Consider the following 18,654-nt stretch of genomic DNA (forward strand, 5'->3'; position numbering starts at 1 on the left):
CAGCGCGCTCGGGGATCCGTCGTAGACCGCTGCGGGTTCAGCAGAAGCGGGTCAATCTTCGCCTCGCATTGCTTGCACGTAGGGCCCACCATTTTGCAAACGTGCGGATGTTAGCAAAATATTTTGTTTTAACCAATTACTTGCGTCCAAATATTAGCCAATAGCTTGGAAATATAAGGCTGGTATTTATTATTTAGAAACATATTAAAAAGTTGATACTAACGTTTTGGCTTTGCTATAATATATTATTATCAGATTTCCAAACAAAAACATACTTTACATGCAATTTAAATTGCCTAAGACAATTATCTATCGTGCGCGCATGCATTCATCGGGTGTGGTGCACGGGAGCAGATAGCGCAATGACCGTGCAGCCGCGCGCCTTCATTGCACGGTGGCAGTGGTGAGTGCCAGGTGAAGTAAAAAACAAATATTCGCAAAGTCCTTACAAAAAGCGCTGGTCGTGAGGCCTACTTTAATATTAAAAATACTATCGTCTCTACTTTAGAAAGTGTATGAAAAAAAGCATCGCCGAGCTCTTACAATGCGGCCTGTGAAGCTTATAATAAGCATATTAGTACTATTAATATCGTCATTACTTTAAAAAGTGTGTGGAAAATAACATCCCAGAGCTCTTACAAAATACTGGTCTGTGAAGTCTACATTAATAATAATAAATATCTCTATTTGAAAAGTGTGCAGAGCTCTTAGAAAATAAAGTGGTTACTGTGCCCGATTTGCAGTACATACGACAGGTTTTGCGCAATAATCAAGTATCTGCTGGCTGTTTGCAACCAATCGATGCGTTTCGTGCTCGGCAGAAATGTTTACCTTACGTCCAATCGCGAGGGAGAGAGGCGGTCTGATCGTGCGACAGATCCAGTCAGTGTCGCAGGTCGGCAGGTATTGCCCAATCAGGGCGCGAGTTAATTGTGTCCGCTTTTTGGCCATATTTGTAATTTTGGCATAGTTAGGTCGAGTCAGAAAGATAGGCGCGGTCGGTAGGATGGGAGAAACCTGTATAAGACAGGCCGGGTGTAGCCATGCGGGAAGGCAGGTCAAAGCAGGAAGACAGGGAGTGCGACGGACGGATTGACAGACGGACGGACAGACAGACCGACAGGCTACAAGGTTAGGGAGCGGTAAATTTAGCACCTGTTGAAAAATATCTGGCTGGAACTTTGATATGTTATATATGGTATAATATCCGCAAGATTCCAACCATGTCTCGTCCATGGAAAAATGTACTCAGTCAATCCACCAATTAGATTGCAAAATTGTGATTTTATCCAATGACGAAGTCCTTAAAAGTAACCACCACATTCCTACCAATCCGACCATATTTAGTTGGAATTTTTTCAGAATATGTTGTACTCTATACAAATATCCATACAGCGATTGGTAAGAGTACTTACCAAGCCCAGACAGAATCTTCTACAGCTGGGGCTTTACTGCCCCCCCTTGTTGTGGGTATTTATCTATCAACCAGCTCTTTACGTTTCCGAAATAGTCTAGACATGTATTGGTAGATCGAGCTTTGTCTGTCGATCTAGCTAGATAATACGCATGTTTATCTAGTACAATTCGAAGTACCCTACCGGTCTTGTCAGCGTCGATAAGCTGTTGAACATGCTCTAGTGTGATATTTTCTGAAGAAAGAAACGTGTTGAACGAGTTGATCGCCGTCACCCGTAAAGCCCCAGCTGTAGAAGATTCTGTCTGAGCTTGGTAAGTACTGTACCAGTCGCGAGGATGGGGCTTTTGAAAAGAAAGCTCCATCGTGTTCCAAGCAAGATCTTGAAATATCGTTCGCCTGCTTTATACGTCTGAATCTGCTGAGGGTATCTATCCAAATGCAGCTCTGGTTGTGATGCTGTGATATGTATACGGACGTAGCTCGGACGCAGAGCAACCTGAGAAAAACTAGCTCTCGATTTTACCTGGTAAGCTCATTGATCATTATATTTATCATTATATTGACAATTACGCCAACTGGATCCTTGCAATATTTAGGTGGCGTACTCTTCCTACGCATTAAGCGGATTAAAACAGATTGTCTATAGGGTGTATCCTTGTGTAAGGACCCGACAAGTTTTTTTTAACCTATCCACTATTCGGTTTAGCTGCTGCTCGAACCATACAGAATGCGCCAAGCAAACGTCTATTTCCTCAGTTTACCAGTACAAGACATAACCTACAGCAGTCGCCAGGAACCAGATCGGTTCCTGGTACACAAGCGTACGTGATCATTATTGGTTAGAGTCAAGAACATTGCAAATCAGAAGCAGGTAAACTCACACAAGGACTTACCTCCCACTCTTTTCGTCGAGGAGCTGCCATGCACGCCAACGATGAAAATCTGGCAGAAAACTGGATTATAGAGCGGGGTGGTTGGCAGCTTGACCGTGTTAATAAGGCGTTTGGGTACTTGTTGGGTACAACGCAGGCTGATCAGCAAGCTGCGCGTGTCCTGAGCGGATGGAAACCAAAAGAAGGCTTTTACCTTATTCATTGCGTATATTGGAGCCGCATGTGCTGTCCCGCGCCCAAGCACTGCATGGCCTACTTTTCACGAGCTCCCTGGGCTTTGCAGAACCTGCCATGAACCTAAACGAAGACGTTGCAGAGGTCTTGTCAGCCACACTCACCATGCACTACCTCGACATGTTGCTGCTTTCATGCGAAGGAGCACTAGTTGCCCGTATTCGGGCGGCCATGTCAGCACGGGCCATCGGGGAAGCGGAAGTATTTGCATGGAGCAGCACAATCCGCCGTGCTTTCATGCCACCATCAGCGATAACCAAGCCCAGCGTCAGCGACTCTCACCCTGGCGAGGTGTTAAGCCTCATGAAGCGCCAGTCTGAGCAAATCAGAGTTTTAATCCTGCCAAATAAGCGCCTAGAAGAACGACTGTTAGCTGTAGAGGCTAAGTTGCACTCGCCGTCGGCTACAGCCAAACCTGTTGCGGGTCGTGTATCACAGCATGTCCACAAATCGGGATCCAAACTGTTCGTCCGAAGAAGAAGGGCTCGCAGTCTCTTGCAGCAGTCTGGTGCGAATGGGCTACGGCCGAGCCCCGCGTTTATGCCTCGCGCTCTGTGAAGAAAACGATGCTGTACGAGCTTAGACACACCGCAGGCTACATGATGCTTTTCTTACCCCATGGGTTTTCACTTGATGCTTCGTATCCTGCGTTCAAGAGTGAGGTGATAGCGCTTGGTCAGAAAGCGCAAGTAAACACGGCCCTTCTTAAAGACGAACGGGTCCTCAGCAGCAGCAGCGGCTACGGCACTGAAAGCTTTTCGCAATCTGCACAAGGCTGGGAAGCTTGACGCATATACATATATATAAATAACCCAGTTCCAGGAGCGTGCTGAGCGTGGTGACATCGTCGATCAAACACCACCTTCGGCGCTGCCAGAATTTATTCGTAGCCCCCCCCCTTCCCGAAGCGCTGAACCTGTAGTACACGTAGTACAGTTAAGTGACAACACCAGATCTCGCCTTACACTTTGAACTGTATAATTTTTGGCAATGGATAACAGCTTCCTCTTTACGCACTAACGCATCATCTTATAGTACAAACAAAGCTGTAACAGCAAGTTAGAAACGACATGTTCACTCTTAATAAGCAACAGCAAAAAACTAACCATATTGAATAGGTATTATGGCCTTGATGTAGGTTGTCGATAGTCTTCGGCTGCATCCAGCAGCATTCCGCCCGCCCTTACAAGTTATTTCACATCACATGAGTCATCTACTAGGACGGCAACGGCGGGAGTAGTGTGGCGTGAGTCCCTGGCAGTGATGCCGCGCGCGTAGAGGTGCAACCGAGGCCTTGAGGTCGCAGGAGGACCGCAGAATTGCGCTCCGCCCTCACCGCTGCGCGCCCGTGGCCGTGGTTTATAGAATGGCTGTGGGGCCTCAGAGAGAAGGTTTTTTTTTTATTGTGTATTCCGGCGGGACGGCCCGCGGGTCACGGCAAAGTCCGATTTTAAACTGGCAGACCGTACCGGTATCAGGTTGGAACCCTGGTCGGGCGGTTGGAATTTTGACGGTATGGCAGCACGCTAAGATGCCCTTCTCTACAATTGTATGTTAAATTGATTGTTTTAGCATGTTCCCCACAGTATGAAGCTCGCATGAGCATACCGGTCTGGTAAAGCCCAGTTTTTCCAGAAGTGACATTTGATACCACCATCTATTTGATGTGACCACACCATCAAATGGTGTGCGAATCGTGTGGACACGCCTTCCAGCTCCCAGGCAAAGTCACAGCGTTAGATCCGCCATGGCCGCCCCCGCCACGATTGCGCGCCCCACGGGCGAAACTCTCCGCGGCAAGCAGAAGGAGAAGGACGTGCGCATGTCCAATATCATCGCTGCTAAAGGTGTGCGCATTCAGCTGCGGTCCAACTGCACCAAGATGCTGCCAACAGCTCACTCAATTTCTAACGCAATTTCTACCTCATTTTCCAGCCATCGCTAATGCGATCCGCACGAGTCTGGGTCCTCGTGGCATGGACAAGATGATCCAGCAGGGCAACGGAGAAGTGATCATCTCGAACGACGGCGCCACGATCCTCAGTCAGATGCAGGTGTACCACCCCACAGCCAAGATGCTCGTGGACCTGTCCAAGTCGCAGGATATCGAGGCTGGAGACGGCACCACCAGCGTCTGTGTCATCGCCGGCGCCCTACTCAGCGCCTGTGAGGATCTATTGCTCAAGGGCATCCACCCGACCAACATCTCGGAGGCCTTTGGTCTTGCTGCTGTTAAAGCCGAAGAGATCCTCACCGAAATGGCCAAACCTGTGGAGCTTGCTAACCGTGAGGAGCTCATCAACTGTGTGAACACTTCCCTGTCGTCCAAGGTCATTTCCGAGTACGCAGACCGCCTGTCCCCCATCGCTGTGGACGCCGTACTTAAGGTCATCGACATCGCCACCGCCACCAACGTGGACTTGAACACGGTGCGTGTGGTGAAGCAGCTAGGCGGCACTATCGACGACTCGGAGCTGGTGGAAGGACTTGTGTTCAGTAAGGGATTCGACAAGACTGCTGCGGGGAGTGCCCCCACGACGATTGAGAACGCCAAGATTGCGCTGATCCAGTTCTGCCTCTCAGCCCCGAAGGCGGACATGGAGAGCAACGTGGTGATCAACGACTACGCTGCTATGGACCGTATCCTGCGTGAAGAACGCAAGTACATTCTGAATCTGTGCAAGAAGGTGAAGAAGTCTGGCGCCAATGTGCTGCTGATCCAGAAGAGCATCCTACGGGACGCGACCAACGACTTGTCGCTGCACTTTTTGGCCAAAATGGGCATCCGAGTGGTCACGGACATTGAACGTAACGACATTGAGCACATTGCCACGACGCTGGGATGTCTGCCAGTGGCCAATATTGAGTACCTGACTCCGGAGAAGCTGGGGACGGCTGGACTGGTGCAGGAGGAGACCGTGGGCGGCCACAAGGTCGTCAAGATCACGGAGATCGTCAACCCGGGCAAGACGATGTCGATCCTCGTGCGTGGCTCCAACAAACTCGTGCTGGAAGAGGCCGATCGCTCGCTGCACGACGCGCTCTGTGTAGTCCGCTCGCTGGTCAAGAAGCGTTTCTTGATCTGTGGCGGAGGAGCTCCTGAGATTCAGGTGGCGCAGAAGCTGGCGGCGTACGGTCGATCTCTGGAGGGCACGGCGAGTTACTGTCTGCAGGCCTTTGCCGACGCGATGGAGATTGTGCCCTACACACTCGCTGAGAACGCCGGTCTGCACCCCATCGGCATCGTCACGGAGCTGCGTGCCAAGCATGCGCAGGGACACACGAGCATGGGCATCAACGTGCGCAAGGGCGCCACTAGTGACATGTATGAGCTCAACGTGCTGCAGCCGCTGCTAGTCAACACGAGCGAGATCTCGCTGGCTACCGAGTGTGTGCGCATGATCCTCAAGATTGACGACATTGTGATGGTCCGGTAAATAGTTAAGGAGTAGTCAAGTCTCCCTGCGTTACACCAAGAAGACTTTTGCTTAACAGGTAGTACTATTGTGGCTGCCATTTACTGTTGCTGCTTATGTTGTGCTCTCCTTGTCTCCTTTGAGCCAGCACGTGCCTCCGTCCTCATCTTTCCAAGTGAAGGCCTTGCATCCTTCGGTAGCTTTGCACACAGAGCAGCACTTGTCGGATGTTTGTGCACTTAATGTGACACCGTGAGGCTCGACGACGTTGTCTTCCAGAGCAGCACAGCTCGTAGCAGACTTGAGAACGCCCGACACAGCGCCGCTCGTGGTTTTGATGGTTCCTTTGCCGCTTTTCAGCCAGCAAGTGCCTCCGCTGTGCTCTGTCCAAGTAAACGCGACGCAGCCGTTCGAATTGGAGCAGATCGAGCAGCATCCGGCAGCTGACGAACTGGACGATGAGCCGATGTCGTCACCCTCAAAGTCTACATTATCTTCCAGCGCAGAGCACGTGTCGGAGTCTTTATCTGCAGTAGAGATCAGCAGCCTCACGGCCGATGTACATGACAAAGCCGTACGGGTTGACTGTGCTTTCTTTCAGCGCACTAGCGTCAGCCACGAACACGTTGTCCAAGCCTATGACACGTAGCTTCTCGTCGGCACACCGTTCCATGTCACTGGCGTCATGGGATGCGTAGCAAGTGCCGCCGAAGAAGTACGAGATGTAGCTGCCTGTGGATGCTACAAAATCTGCCACGGCTGCCGGATCCGACCCGGTTTCGGAAATGAAAGTCGCGCCGTTGTCCTTCATCATCCGCACCATTTTCTGGACGTACGACTGCATCGCTGCCAGGTCGCGAGGTGTACCGAAGTATGCGTCTCGTTCGTTATACGCACGCCAGTTGCCATTGGTGTCGCAGCCAGAATGAGCACGCGACTCGGGGTTGATCACGTACATCGCTATCGTGAAGGCGTTGTCTTGCTGGTGAAGCTCACCGAAGCCGTGAGTGTGTACGTTGGACTGGAACTCGTACGTGCGGCCCTGGACTTCGTAACTTTCGAAGCTGACGAGTGTGGGGCCTGCATCGGCCCAAGCTCCCGTGTGGCTCTCGTTCATGTACTGGCTGATGGCCTCATACGGTCGGTTGTCAAAGACAAACGACTTCATGTCCGGATGCGAGAACGAGACGTACATGAGATTGGCGTCGAACAAGTTGCGCCCCACGTTGGCGTTTGAAATGCGTCCAGCATTCTGGGTGACACCGACGTAGCCGCCAATGCGTTCGAGGAGATCTAGCTGCGTGTTGGAACCAACACCGCTTTGAATCAACACCTTGGGTGTACCTAAAGCGCCTGCCGCCATCAACACAGCACCTCGATCACTTACGAAGACCTGAGACCCACCGTTGTACACCACTCCAGTGGCCGTACCGTCTGTATTGCGGACCAAGTAGTCGACCTTGGCTTCGGTCAAGAGTTGAACGTTGTTTCGCGTACTCATCGGACCCCAGAAAGCTGCTGCAGGTGAGTCGCGCTTGCCATCTCTGATAGTGAAAGGAGTGTGGCCGAATGTTTGTTCCGTGTTGCTGGAGTATTGAGTGTGTTCTCGGTATAACCGAGGGATAACAAACCTTTTGACACAATGGAGTAGCCCTCTTGAGAGTACCATTTTCCATCGAGGGAAGGCACATCTGTGTGGCCGTGCATTTCCTCGTTCTCGTCCATCTTGGCATTCATCTGCGACGCTGAGAATGGCCAGTGCGACTGGTTCGTGTACACATCAGGAGGACGGAAGTAGGTTGCAAAGTTAATGGACAAACATCCCCCGACCGTCTTGCCGAGCCACATGTAGGCATCCGTGATCCAGTCAACGCGATAGTCCTCGTTCTCCGGGTTGTACATGATGAGGTCATACTCGGCAGGAATGTCGAACTTAGTGAGTCCACTGTCTTTGGCGTATTTGGGGGCATCGGTTCCTCCAGTTGCTGCCATAGACTTGGGACCGGCTTCGAGAATCAGCACAGACACGTTGGGGTCACGCGAAAGATACTCAGCAGCAACAAGTCCTCCAGGACCGCTGCCCACCACAACGACGTCAAAGGCTTGAGCATGGGGGGGGGGGGTAGAGCTTGCTGATTCGAAAGCTAGTGATGCACACGCCCACAGACTGAGGCCAAACAAGCGCATAGTTTGTCAAACTTGAAGTCTTGGAATGTGGTGGTATCGTCGGTGGAATTGAAAAAGTGAGCTTTATCAGATTTCTGTTGCGCAAAATACTGGGTGTTATAGATCAATTGCCCGAGTGTGGCAGAGCTGGCGCTGAGTTCTTATCCGTACTTGTAACCTCATGTTACGTTTACCGGTTTGTGGTAAGAATGAAGTTCATTCTGTTCATTCAATGAACACAAGCTACCATCTGCTACAGGTACTTGGAGACTACAGGAGCTGCATGCTCCTAAGAGCCACAAACAGTATCGTCTGCTTCTGGATACTTCAACACAAGCTTGATAAGAAGCACAGGAATCGGATACATTATAATACAATAAACCTCACGCCTCGGTCGGGATCTCGCTCGCAACTGGTATCTGTATCCTTTCCTCCTCGAGCCATATTTTTTTTTATCTACAGACTATCTCGAATTTTACACCGAGGGTGGCCCAGGCAAGTGGTTCATGTTGTTGAGCGCCATGGCGCGATATGTCTGCGTTGTGTGGTCGAAGTCGATGACGTTGACGCACGTGTTGTTCTGATCAATCTCAGTCATGTGAGTCAACTCGCCGTGCAGCATTTGGGCCAGCACAATCTTGTTGAAGCGACCGTGCGTGACCATGAGAACCTGCTCCTTAGGCGGCGTGTTGCTCACTAGCTCGGTGATCTTCTTAACGCCGCGTTTCACCACATCAATGGGGCTCTCACCACCAGGCCACGCGGCGTTGTGCTCGCCCTGCTTCCACCGTTTGAACATGGTGTGAATCTGGTCTTCGTGCATCTCCATCGAGTGGCCTTCGAGCTGGCCAAAGTTCATTTCCTCCACCTCCTGGAACGGCTGCACCTCAATCTTCGGGTGGAGTTGGGCAACCGTGTCTGCTGTCTGGAACGCACGCTTCAACGAGCTGCTGTAAATAGCGCTTAAAGGCACGTCTTTCATGGCCTTGGCCAGGTACTTGGCTTGCTCCACTCCCTCAGCGTTCAGTGGCATGTTGACACCGCGGCCTTGAAGCTTGCGCTGCATGTTGTAGTCTAAAGAACAAATAACAAGCGAATGGAAAGTTAGCACAGGTAAATATTTCGCAAACATCAAACACTAATTCAGCACGCACCTGTCTGGCCGTGACGGCATAGGTAGAGTCGAGAGCATCCGTCCGACAAGGGAGGCAGTTGTTGGGCGATAGTGCGTGGCTTGTTCTCGCTATCGTTGATGAGGTCGAGCTGTAGCTGGAACTGACTGGAGTGCTGGCGGTGCGGAGCCATGTTGACTGATTGGTGACGGCTTCGAAGAAGGACGCTGTGTGATCAGCGATACAATGACCCCGGCGCGTGTTCAGCACGAGGCAAATGTCTGAATAACTTCATGCGCCCAAGGCACCAATCGAGGACGTTTATTGCATCAGGCGCAAGATGAAAGGCCAGAGACGGACGCTCAGTATGTGACATGGTACAACAAGCGTTTTGCAGGCTGAGCTTCATAAAGAGCAACATGACTAGGGGAGCATAGTGCAAAAGAGGCGGACCAATCCCTTTCCGCAACAGCAAGAAACTAGCGAATAAAATTCCGTCACGACCAAGTGCGCTAAAGTGACTTTCGTCTGTCCGACCACTATACGTCTTCGATTGAACGACCACAAGAATTTTGGAGCATGCGTGTTTGGCCCCACAATGAAAAATGGGAAAACTTGAAGTAAATAAAACATTTAAAGCTTTAACGTTTTAGGGTTAATAACTTTATTTGCTGAGTCACCGACACTGCCAATGATCCTCGCTGCCAAGTTATTGCGTTGCGGTCTTCTTTATAAACAATACATACAATGATACAGTGAAATGTAGTGGCAGATGTACATGTTAATGTTCTTTTGGTTTTTCGGTGAGGTGTATTGGTGCACTTAAATTTTGATCTAACGACTTCTTATACCCTGTTTTTCATCCAGCGTCGCTGCCCTCGTGTCAGCTCCCCAGAGTATATTTCCGGTCTAAACTTTTACATTCCACCGGCACCCTTCTTCTTTCTAGTGTTACCGGTATATTATTCCATTGTGTCATAGAGTATTCCAGTAATCCTGATTATCACGCCATTTCTGGATGTCTCCAGCCATATACTGTAAACTTTGAGCCCACTGTTGAAGGACTGCCCGGTTTTCTCCAATACCTTGTATGTACTCGAAAACTTCGTCGACAATCCATTGCTTTGTTGGCCAAACTGTCGGGCATTTTGTTGTAGATGTACATGTTCTTGAAGAGGGTTGTTCCAACACCTATTATCCGTTGTCTCGTTCGCTGAGCACGAGCCACCAGGGAACCTTTCGTGAGATCATGAAGACCCCGAGTACATGAATGACGATGCCTCTGTTGTATCGAGCTCCGGTTTGTATAAGTAAGGACGAAGCGCGTCCTAGCAACTCCTTTGGTATTAAATGCATCAAACGTAGTTTTTATATTACTATCACACTAAGCAACCGTAGTTAGGAGAAGTTTTATTATGAGTTAATAGCAGCAGTCAAAAACTGCCGTATTATTTCGATACCAAGGTACACTGTACTCGAATGTGTAAGATTCGCCCATATTTGGAGATCTCAGTCTCAGTAATGCTCGGATTTTGCTAGCTTCAGGACATCAGGCTGTTTTTACTGTAAGCTTAGTCCAATTTCATCCCTGCCCCCATACTTTCAGGGCTGTTGCCGGGGACAATGCTTTCACTTTAGTACTACTTGTGCGACGAGTAGTAGTTGCTTAAACGTAAGCGCTGAGCGTTGGTTTTTATCCAAATTAAAAAAATAAGAATACGAAGTCTTACTACGTACTGTATCAGGACTGTTCTTTTACCAGTCCACAATGAGGCCCGAAGCATCAATTCAGTGACACAAATACTTCTATTATTAACTGTAAACTCTACATGTTTACAGTAAATGGAATGAAGAACGAGTCCTGGCAGACACCAATTAAAAAACTCAACAGATGGATAGCGGTAACTCCATCATGATCATTACTTTTTTAATTATCAGCATTAAAAAGGTTGACAGATCTATAAATGCGAATAAAAAACACCATGCAGATTATACCATCACGATGGATATTTCGCTGGGTGAAAATTTGTACTCGTCTTCTTGTGCTTTCTTGGCGTCACGCCTCTTCTTGACATACACGAGTCCCACGAGAGCAAGGACGCAGCAGGACACACCGACAGCAATGTTTAGAGCAGTGTTCGGCCCCTGCACCAAGTTCTCGGACCCTGAGGGCGTACTGGTAGACTCAGTCGAGGCGGACAGAGCCAACTTGTTGGTTGAGATTGTCGGCTGCTGCGTTGCTTGAGTCTCCAAAGTGGGCGGAGTAGTAGCGCTGCTGATGTTTGGGAAAACGCACTCCCAATGGTTAAGAGGGGTGATCACGCACTGGGCATCTACCGGTGCGATGCACCCAGTGGCGAAGCTTCTAGATGACTTGACGCAGTTACTGACCGCGGCGTCTCCCTCAGCTGGACATGCGCCTGCCGTGGCACCACACACGGGCCCCTTGATGCAGTAGGTCGCGTCGCCTTTGACACTAACGCTGGAGCATTCCTCGTTTGGCTCGTCGGCGAATGAGATGAGGTTGCGCAGAATCGACGTGCTCATGCTGAACGGAGGTTACTTTGAAAATGACACTGGCAGCAAGTGATTAAGTGGCGGGTCTTTCACCACACAAATCTGGTCTTGACATCCAGCCCATTTCGCAGCCGCCTTCTTTCCAGAAGAGTCTTCCGCAATTCTCGTCGGATCAGACCAAAGCAGTTCTTAAAGCTTTGAAATTGAAAAGCAGTATCAACGTCAGTGGATGAAAATCGCGAAATTACTTTTGTGTACTTGTACATAAGAAATTTTGGTCCCTGGTTATAGTGATCAGGTTAGGCGATGTCTTTTTTCCACTACATGTAATTAGATATCTTAGTTTCGAGATTATTAATGCAGTCCCTTTTTATTGCTGGTTATCACTGTATCTTCATCTTCCACCCAAAACCACCTGCACTTCAAATAACATTTATACAAACGCTTCACAATATGTTTCGTTTAGCGTTGTGCTCGATAGTTCGGGCCATTTCTGAGCCGCTATGAAGCTTAGCTCACATCAGCACAAACGATAGTAATGGCCTGTCCAGCCTGCACTACTTATCTGCTTGTACTGCCTATTTCAGCTTGCAAGTAACTAAAGATTGTTCACTTCTCATATCAAGCTCAATGAAGGCTAAAAATATTCAAATTGTCCTCTTTTTAATGTATGTAGCGTTCATTTTGTGCTGATTCAAAATTAGCACTCAAATCTGTGCCAGTTATGATTGAAGCATTTGGATGTTGTGTCGCAAGACGCCTTGCTGCTGTTGCTGTTGACGGTAGTGTTTTCTATTTGATAATTTAACGATTATTCCAGGATTATTGGACGTCGTATAGGCTCCAAGTTTATAAACGTTTCTTTATGGGGTCTACTTAACCAACTTTAATTCATACCTCTCGTGTTTTGTTGTTGTCTTGCCAATCCATTTAGAATCGTATCCTACGCCCTGTCGACGACACGTCCGCCAGTTAAGTAGTATCGGATTTTTGCTGTCTAAACAACTCGTAGAAAACAATGGTTTACAGCAGTAACACATAATATGTGTTACTGCTGTACTCATATTATGAGTTCATTTTGTTCAATCTAAAACTACAGTATCTTTCTTTATGGATCAAGTGACAGCGCTTATTAACAAAGCGTTGTTCTTACGGCCAGCTTCTGTTGTACATGTACTATGAGTTGGCAGTTCAGTCAGTTACCTCACTCTCAGATAATAATTAATATTTCTACAACAAAACAGTTATAGTTATTATTTTAGTCATTGAAACTTGCAGAAACTATTAATAACATACTTTTACGTATATTAAACGGCACGCATTCCTACGCGTACGCTAAGCACCTTGCAGCATAGGAAGCGCCTTTAGGGGCTATTTTATTTGAGAATAAGTAGCTCTGTCTGTTTAGCACTCAAATATTAAAAGAAACATGTATTAGTATTATTAAAATAGTAAATACTTCGTAATATTTAAACGATGCCGCCATCGGATAATGGATTAGCCTCTCCATATGTGCTCTGTGAACCACATAAATTTACTGATGTAAGCTACATAATTTAGTTTTAACCAATCAAAGCCGCCTTCGCTTCGCTCGGCAGCCAATGGGAAGGCTCAAAAATCTGATCGTTTCGTGTGACGGGACACCGTGCTAGCATTGATAGTTTAGGACTAGCGCTCTGGGTGCCCGCTCCGCGGACGCTAGGGCATGGTCGGCTGGCGTAGTGTGGGCTGGCCGCCTCCGCTGCGCTGCGGCGGATTAAAGAACATTTATAAATCAAAGCTAAATGTATTATATGTATCGCGTGCTATACTAATTTTGATTTTTAAACACTGTACTCAATATTTTTGGTGCTCACATGTTCAGTCTCAGTATCCTGAAGTCACTTTGACAACATCACATATAGTTATGTATGCGTGACAACTGGCTATTACAGATAGATTATCGTGTGTTAGATCTAGCTCAGATGAATATTGTCGGCACCACTCTGAGGTGCGCTTCGCTGCAAAATCAATCTCTGTTATTCAGAATGTTGGTTATCCAAATCTTAACATAAAACGGTGAGGAGGTTCCAGATAAGTTTAGCGATAGTAAACACGCCTACAAACGCGTATTGGGATCTCCCGCCACAGGGAAATTGGACGACAGGTGCAATTTTGCCTAGCCGAGAGGTATTCGTATCCATATCGCTGCTTAGGACGGTCGCCTAGACTAAGTTTGATCATCTCCGCATGCATAGTATGGTTTATAACCGCTAGTATCTGCCGATGGTCACTCAAATGACCAATTTCTCCCCTCCATTTGGCTCGCTGAGCTCTTCCTAATATCAGATAGTACTGAAGGGCGTGTGCTCGAAGTTCACTGACTTGGTTTTAACTAATCGGATTGACATTAATAATTTTCGTCTTCTACCACTGCCATGATAGATGATCGCCATGGACTTACATACTGGCTTAATTGCAAAGCTACTGACTGATAGCGTGGCGTAGCTCCTTTCCTAGTAGCATTTACTGGCTCCGACATGTTTGACGCTCATTTAAAGCCTCATGGACGGTAAGCAGAATATTCAATCGTAGTGACGTTTAGACTTGAATCGAATAGTAGTCGATGTACATTAAATGAAGTACTTCGCTGCCTACTTATCAGCTCGACGTGCTATTTGATGTGTCCGCACATATATCGCGAGGACGTTAATGAGTGTATATGCCACGCGTTCGGGATAGCCAAAAGCTATGCATCGGGTCACTGTCGCTTTCTCGGTAGATTTGAGTCGTCGTGCTTGCTTACTGTGCTTACGCTTCTGATGTATCAGTCTATATGACCGGGCGCGTTACTCACTGGGCACCGGTCATACCGCTGATATACAGGCTAGCTGACCGCGTGTCTGCTAGCGATTTATACGTGCGCGGCGAGAGCACCTTTTAACCATTTTCTCGACCATTATGGACAGGTCACTGCGTACAGACACATCGACTTGCGAAAGCCACCTGTATGGGCTTCAGTACCGCACGCGTGCTTGTGTCTATGTAGACACCAACCTTTTTGTCGCGCGTTGAGCTAACTCGATACTGCAGTTTCAATTTATGAGCGCACATCAGTGGAATATACGCAGTGAGCGCTGATGGTACAGATAGCATGGGTTTGCGTGTGCCAAGTGAGCGAGTGTACTTTTCATCTACGGTAATCAGGCATCTACAAATCTGGCATTTGCCCAATTTGACTGATTTGACCTGAATCTGGCATTCCGACGACACAGGAAATGGCACCAACCTGGCACCATACTAAAAGTAGTATTAAAGTACATCGGGGAGATATTCTTAATCCAAATGTGTCGTATTTCTTGTCTGTTAGAGCGCTACTAGACTTTTAATTGATCTCGAGGCCTGTTAAACTCTCAAGCAGATCGTACTGTTTAGAGTGTAAGGCTCCTTCAAGGGAGAAATTCGTCAGCCTGCTTTTTAAAAGATTTTTTTCCACTTTCAGAGCAGAAAACCCGCTTTCAACTGAAGATGTACCAGGAAATGTAGTCGCAAGTCCTCCAGCAAAGCAACGTAGCATCTGAAATCTCCCGCATACATCCTTCCAAGCATCTTCGAAAGTTGTCACGGTCTTAAGTTCCGATGATGCCTCGTCAATTTGACGTCGAAATTCGGCTTGCGAAGCATAAAGGTCGGTTAGAGCGGCATGCTCTTGCTCAATCATGTCAATCTCCACCTCACTCCATTGTGAATGCAACCTATCACGGTGTAAATTGATAAGAGCTGATATATATCTCCCCTTCAGTTTAATCAAGTCGCGTGGTTGCGCCGGGGGAGTGTTCCCTTCCAACGGTTCATTTTTGTTGTTCCGTTCTGGTTCAATGATGTTCACACTAGCAACCAAATTTGCAATTACCAGAGCAAAGTCCTTAACCAATTCAAAAGCTGAATCTGGTCCAAGTTAGTCGAGAATATGAATCGTAAAGGTTCCATCATCAAGAAGTAAATCCAAAATGGTATTTGGGCTCACTAACATTGTTCTGTCGTCGGAAAATACATGGGTACTTTCTAGCTGAACCAAAATCACGCGATCTGCATCTAAAACTGCACGACCACCGAAAACAGACAGCAAGTTTCTGGACAACCGCTTTAATGCCTCAACCTGCTCTGAAACAAGAGCTGTATAGCTTTCTAAACTGCGAAAGGTAATGGCAGCTCGCTTAGAAAGTAACTGTATCAGTGCCAAACACAGCCACCACTTATCAGGAGGTTTGCACGCTGGGTTTTCCATTGCCAAATGCGTTGCAATTTTTATGCGGTTACTTTTGAACCAAGTGCAGCACTTGAGCATCGATTCCCAGCGTGTATCCTGAAGAAGAGGAGCGGTCGAATTCATAGTTCGTATCAGTTTTGCTTGACGGCGTAGATATGCAATTGTCGATGTCATTGAACTGTGAAATTGACCCTTTCTTGCAGCTTTAAAAGCTTTCTGGAGTACCAGATCCAACTGGTGGAGACCACACCAGACACGCATGAACCCACTTGAGCACACTTTCTGAAAACGAGTCGCTATTCCCTTGCTGCTACCAGTCATTTTCCGTTCGCCGTCAGTTGTCACTCCCAGCATTACTTCTTTCCAGTCTGGGCACAACACATTTAATACGGGGATTATTGAGTTGAACATGGCTTCCCCGGTATGACTGTCGTACATTGGAATAGCCAATAGGTGTAAATTGATAGTTTGTCCACAGTGAAATAGGCGGATCCAAGTATCCAAATAGGAAGCTGACATGTGAGTCGACATGTCAAGCGCAATTGAAAATGTCCAAGAGGCGCAAAGCAGCAGCTTAATCTTCTGTAAGTTCATCGCACAAACGAACCGCGCGTACTTCGATGGAAGATCAGGAGAACATGATCCAATAAAAGCCAATCCTGTTCGTTGTTTTGTATTTGTTAATACTGATAGCGCCATTCGAAACGACATTCCATAGCTTAAGTAGTCCACTATTAAATGAAACTAAAGAGGATTGTTAATGATCAAGACATAATGAGTGCCAGAATCGTCGCGTTTGAATGCAGCTTTCTTAGCTCGCTCCCACGAAAAATTGCTTTCGTCACCATCCAGCAATATCTGTTCAATAATTTCATCGACAATACGGGTACCAATTGAAACAACAATAGGTGCTTGGTTTTCGCTAGCAAATGATCGAATTGTAGCTCGAAATGGCTTCACGTCATCGAAGAAGACACGCTTTGCTTCAGATGAAAGCTGCTCGTACTGTGCCCACCTACTAGGATGCTGAGAGAGAAGGTAGTTTCGATACGCCTCAGAACGGAAGGGATACTTGTAAAATTTGTGAGTCTGGTTCACTTTTCTCTTGTATCCCACCTTCTCTTCCCTGCCAAACGCCATGCAAAAGCGGCATGCAACAGCCAGTATGAAGCCGCTCGTTGAACTTCGCTCACTGACTGCGAGACCGAATTCGAGAAGATGGCTATCTTGGAATGGGGTTGAACGACCTCGCTGTTTGCCAGACATTCTAGCCTGTATTAGCTGGTACGGGCTCCCTCTGTCGTCCTGCTCAGCCATAACACCATGGAGATTGATCTGGAAGCCGCCAGTATTGCAATCACAGGAACCAGCGACGGAGAAGAATAGTTTTCTTCATGAAACCTGGCATTTTCTAAGAATAGGATATGGCGCGAATGCCAGAAATAGATTGAAATGCCAGATTTGTAGATGCCTGACGGTAACGCTTATGCAGATAGGGATGACCATATGCAAGATTACAGAGTAGATAACATGCGCTAATTATTATATGAAACGCGCTACGCTCTGTAGGTGTGTCAACACGCTTGGCAGCGGCATAGTCAGCTTACCGTACGTGCGGCTCTAAGCCTCGCACTGTCAGCCAATATACTAAATAGAAAGATAGGTAGAAAATGGAGGCCTAAAAGGGTATATTGACCAATTACTTGCTCTTCTGCTGCTTCTTTCGCTCGATGTACTTGGCGTTTCGGGCGGTCAGCTTGCGAGGGCGGCTGTGCCTCTTTTTCTTCTTGGGGTACCAGTCAGGACCCATCGCTTTCTTGACGTTTGCCAGGCTTTCCTTGCGGCGCACTTCGGCCGAACCAGGTGGTGGGGGCTTTTCCTCCCAGAACTCAACCGCTCTGGGCCGGTCTCGCAGGCTACACAGCGCCACACGATGTCTCGGCCGCTAATCGTACGGAACGCGTAACCGTACTGCAGCTTCCCACAGCAGATGCAGCGCGCCCCTGGGTCCGTCGTAAGCCGCTGCCGATTCAGCAGGAGCAGGTCAATATATGCCTTGCACGTGGTCCTGCAAATTGTGAGTAAGTTAACAAATTATATTTGGTTTTACTAATTACGTGCGTCAAAATATTAGCCAATAGCACGGTAATATAAGTGATATTTATTAAAACCAAATATTGAGGTGTTTTATTATTTAATATTTATTCTAATATTTTGCTTTGTTTTATAATAATATCAGATTTACAAACAAATACATATTTTATATGCAATAAAAGAGACTAAAAGACTATGTACCGTGCGCGCATGCATTCATCGGGTGCGGTGCACGGGAGCAGATAGTGCAATGACCGTGCAGCCGCGCGCCTTCTTGCACGCTGACAGTGGATAGTGCTTGAAGAAGTAAAACATAATGCTTACAAAGCCCCTACAAAAAGCGGTGGTTAGCGTGCCCGATTTGATGTACATAGGACAGGTTTTGCGTAGCTAAATGTAAATATCGAATTGTCAACACTACTCGCTTTGGTGTTTGTATCGTGTTTCGTTCTCGGCAGAAATGTTTACATCACGTCCAATCGCGAGGGCGAGAGACGGTCTGATCGTGCAACAGATCCAGTCAGTGTCGCAGGTCGGCAATATTGCCCAATCAGGG

The 18,654-nt window shown here is 47.7% G+C and overlaps 4 protein-coding genes across 4 annotated transcripts; 1 reads left to right on the forward strand and 3 right to left on the reverse strand.

Moving 5' to 3' along the window:
• Positions 1-4,261: 4,261 nt before the first annotated feature.
• On the forward strand, positions 4,262-6,153 carry PITG_00804 (T-complex protein 1 subunit delta; the record flags this gene model as incomplete). The annotated part of the gene is made up of 2 exons (XM_002909318.1): positions 4,262-4,391; positions 4,480-6,153. The coding sequence occupies 2 exons, from the start codon at positions 4,292-4,294 to the stop codon at positions 5,979-5,981; spliced, it is 1,602 nt and encodes a 533-aa protein (XP_002909364.1).
• PITG_00805 (carbohydrate-binding protein, putative) lies at positions 6,075-8,147 on the reverse strand (the record flags this gene model as incomplete). Its single annotated transcript, XM_002909319.1, has 3 exons — positions 6,075-6,437; positions 6,529-7,546; positions 7,600-8,147. 3 exons carry the CDS (start codon positions 8,145-8,147, stop codon positions 6,075-6,077), a joined length of 1,929 nt encoding a protein of 642 aa, XP_002909365.1.
• A 454-nt stretch (positions 8,148-8,601) lies between these two features.
• PITG_00806 (uncharacterized protein) lies at positions 8,602-9,512 on the reverse strand (the record flags this gene model as incomplete). The annotated part of the gene is made up of 2 exons (XM_002909320.1): positions 8,602-9,200; positions 9,281-9,512. The coding sequence occupies 2 exons, from the start codon at positions 9,429-9,431 to the stop codon at positions 8,602-8,604; spliced, it is 750 nt and encodes a 249-aa protein (XP_002909366.1).
• Positions 9,513-11,225: 1,713 nt separating this feature from the next.
• Positions 11,226-11,795, reverse strand: PITG_00807 (uncharacterized protein; the record flags this gene model as incomplete). The annotated part of the gene is made up of 1 exon (XM_002909321.1): positions 11,226-11,795. One exon carries the CDS (start codon positions 11,783-11,785, stop codon positions 11,228-11,230), a length of 558 nt encoding a protein of 185 aa, XP_002909367.1.
• Positions 11,796-18,654: the final 6,859 nt, after the last annotated feature.

This window comes from Phytophthora infestans, genomic scaffold (assembly GCF_000142945.1).
Source record: "Phytophthora infestans T30-4 supercont1.1 genomic scaffold, whole genome shotgun sequence".
In the NCBI taxonomy this organism is placed as follows: domain Eukaryota; phylum Oomycota; class Peronosporomycetes; order Peronosporales; family Peronosporaceae; genus Phytophthora; species Phytophthora infestans.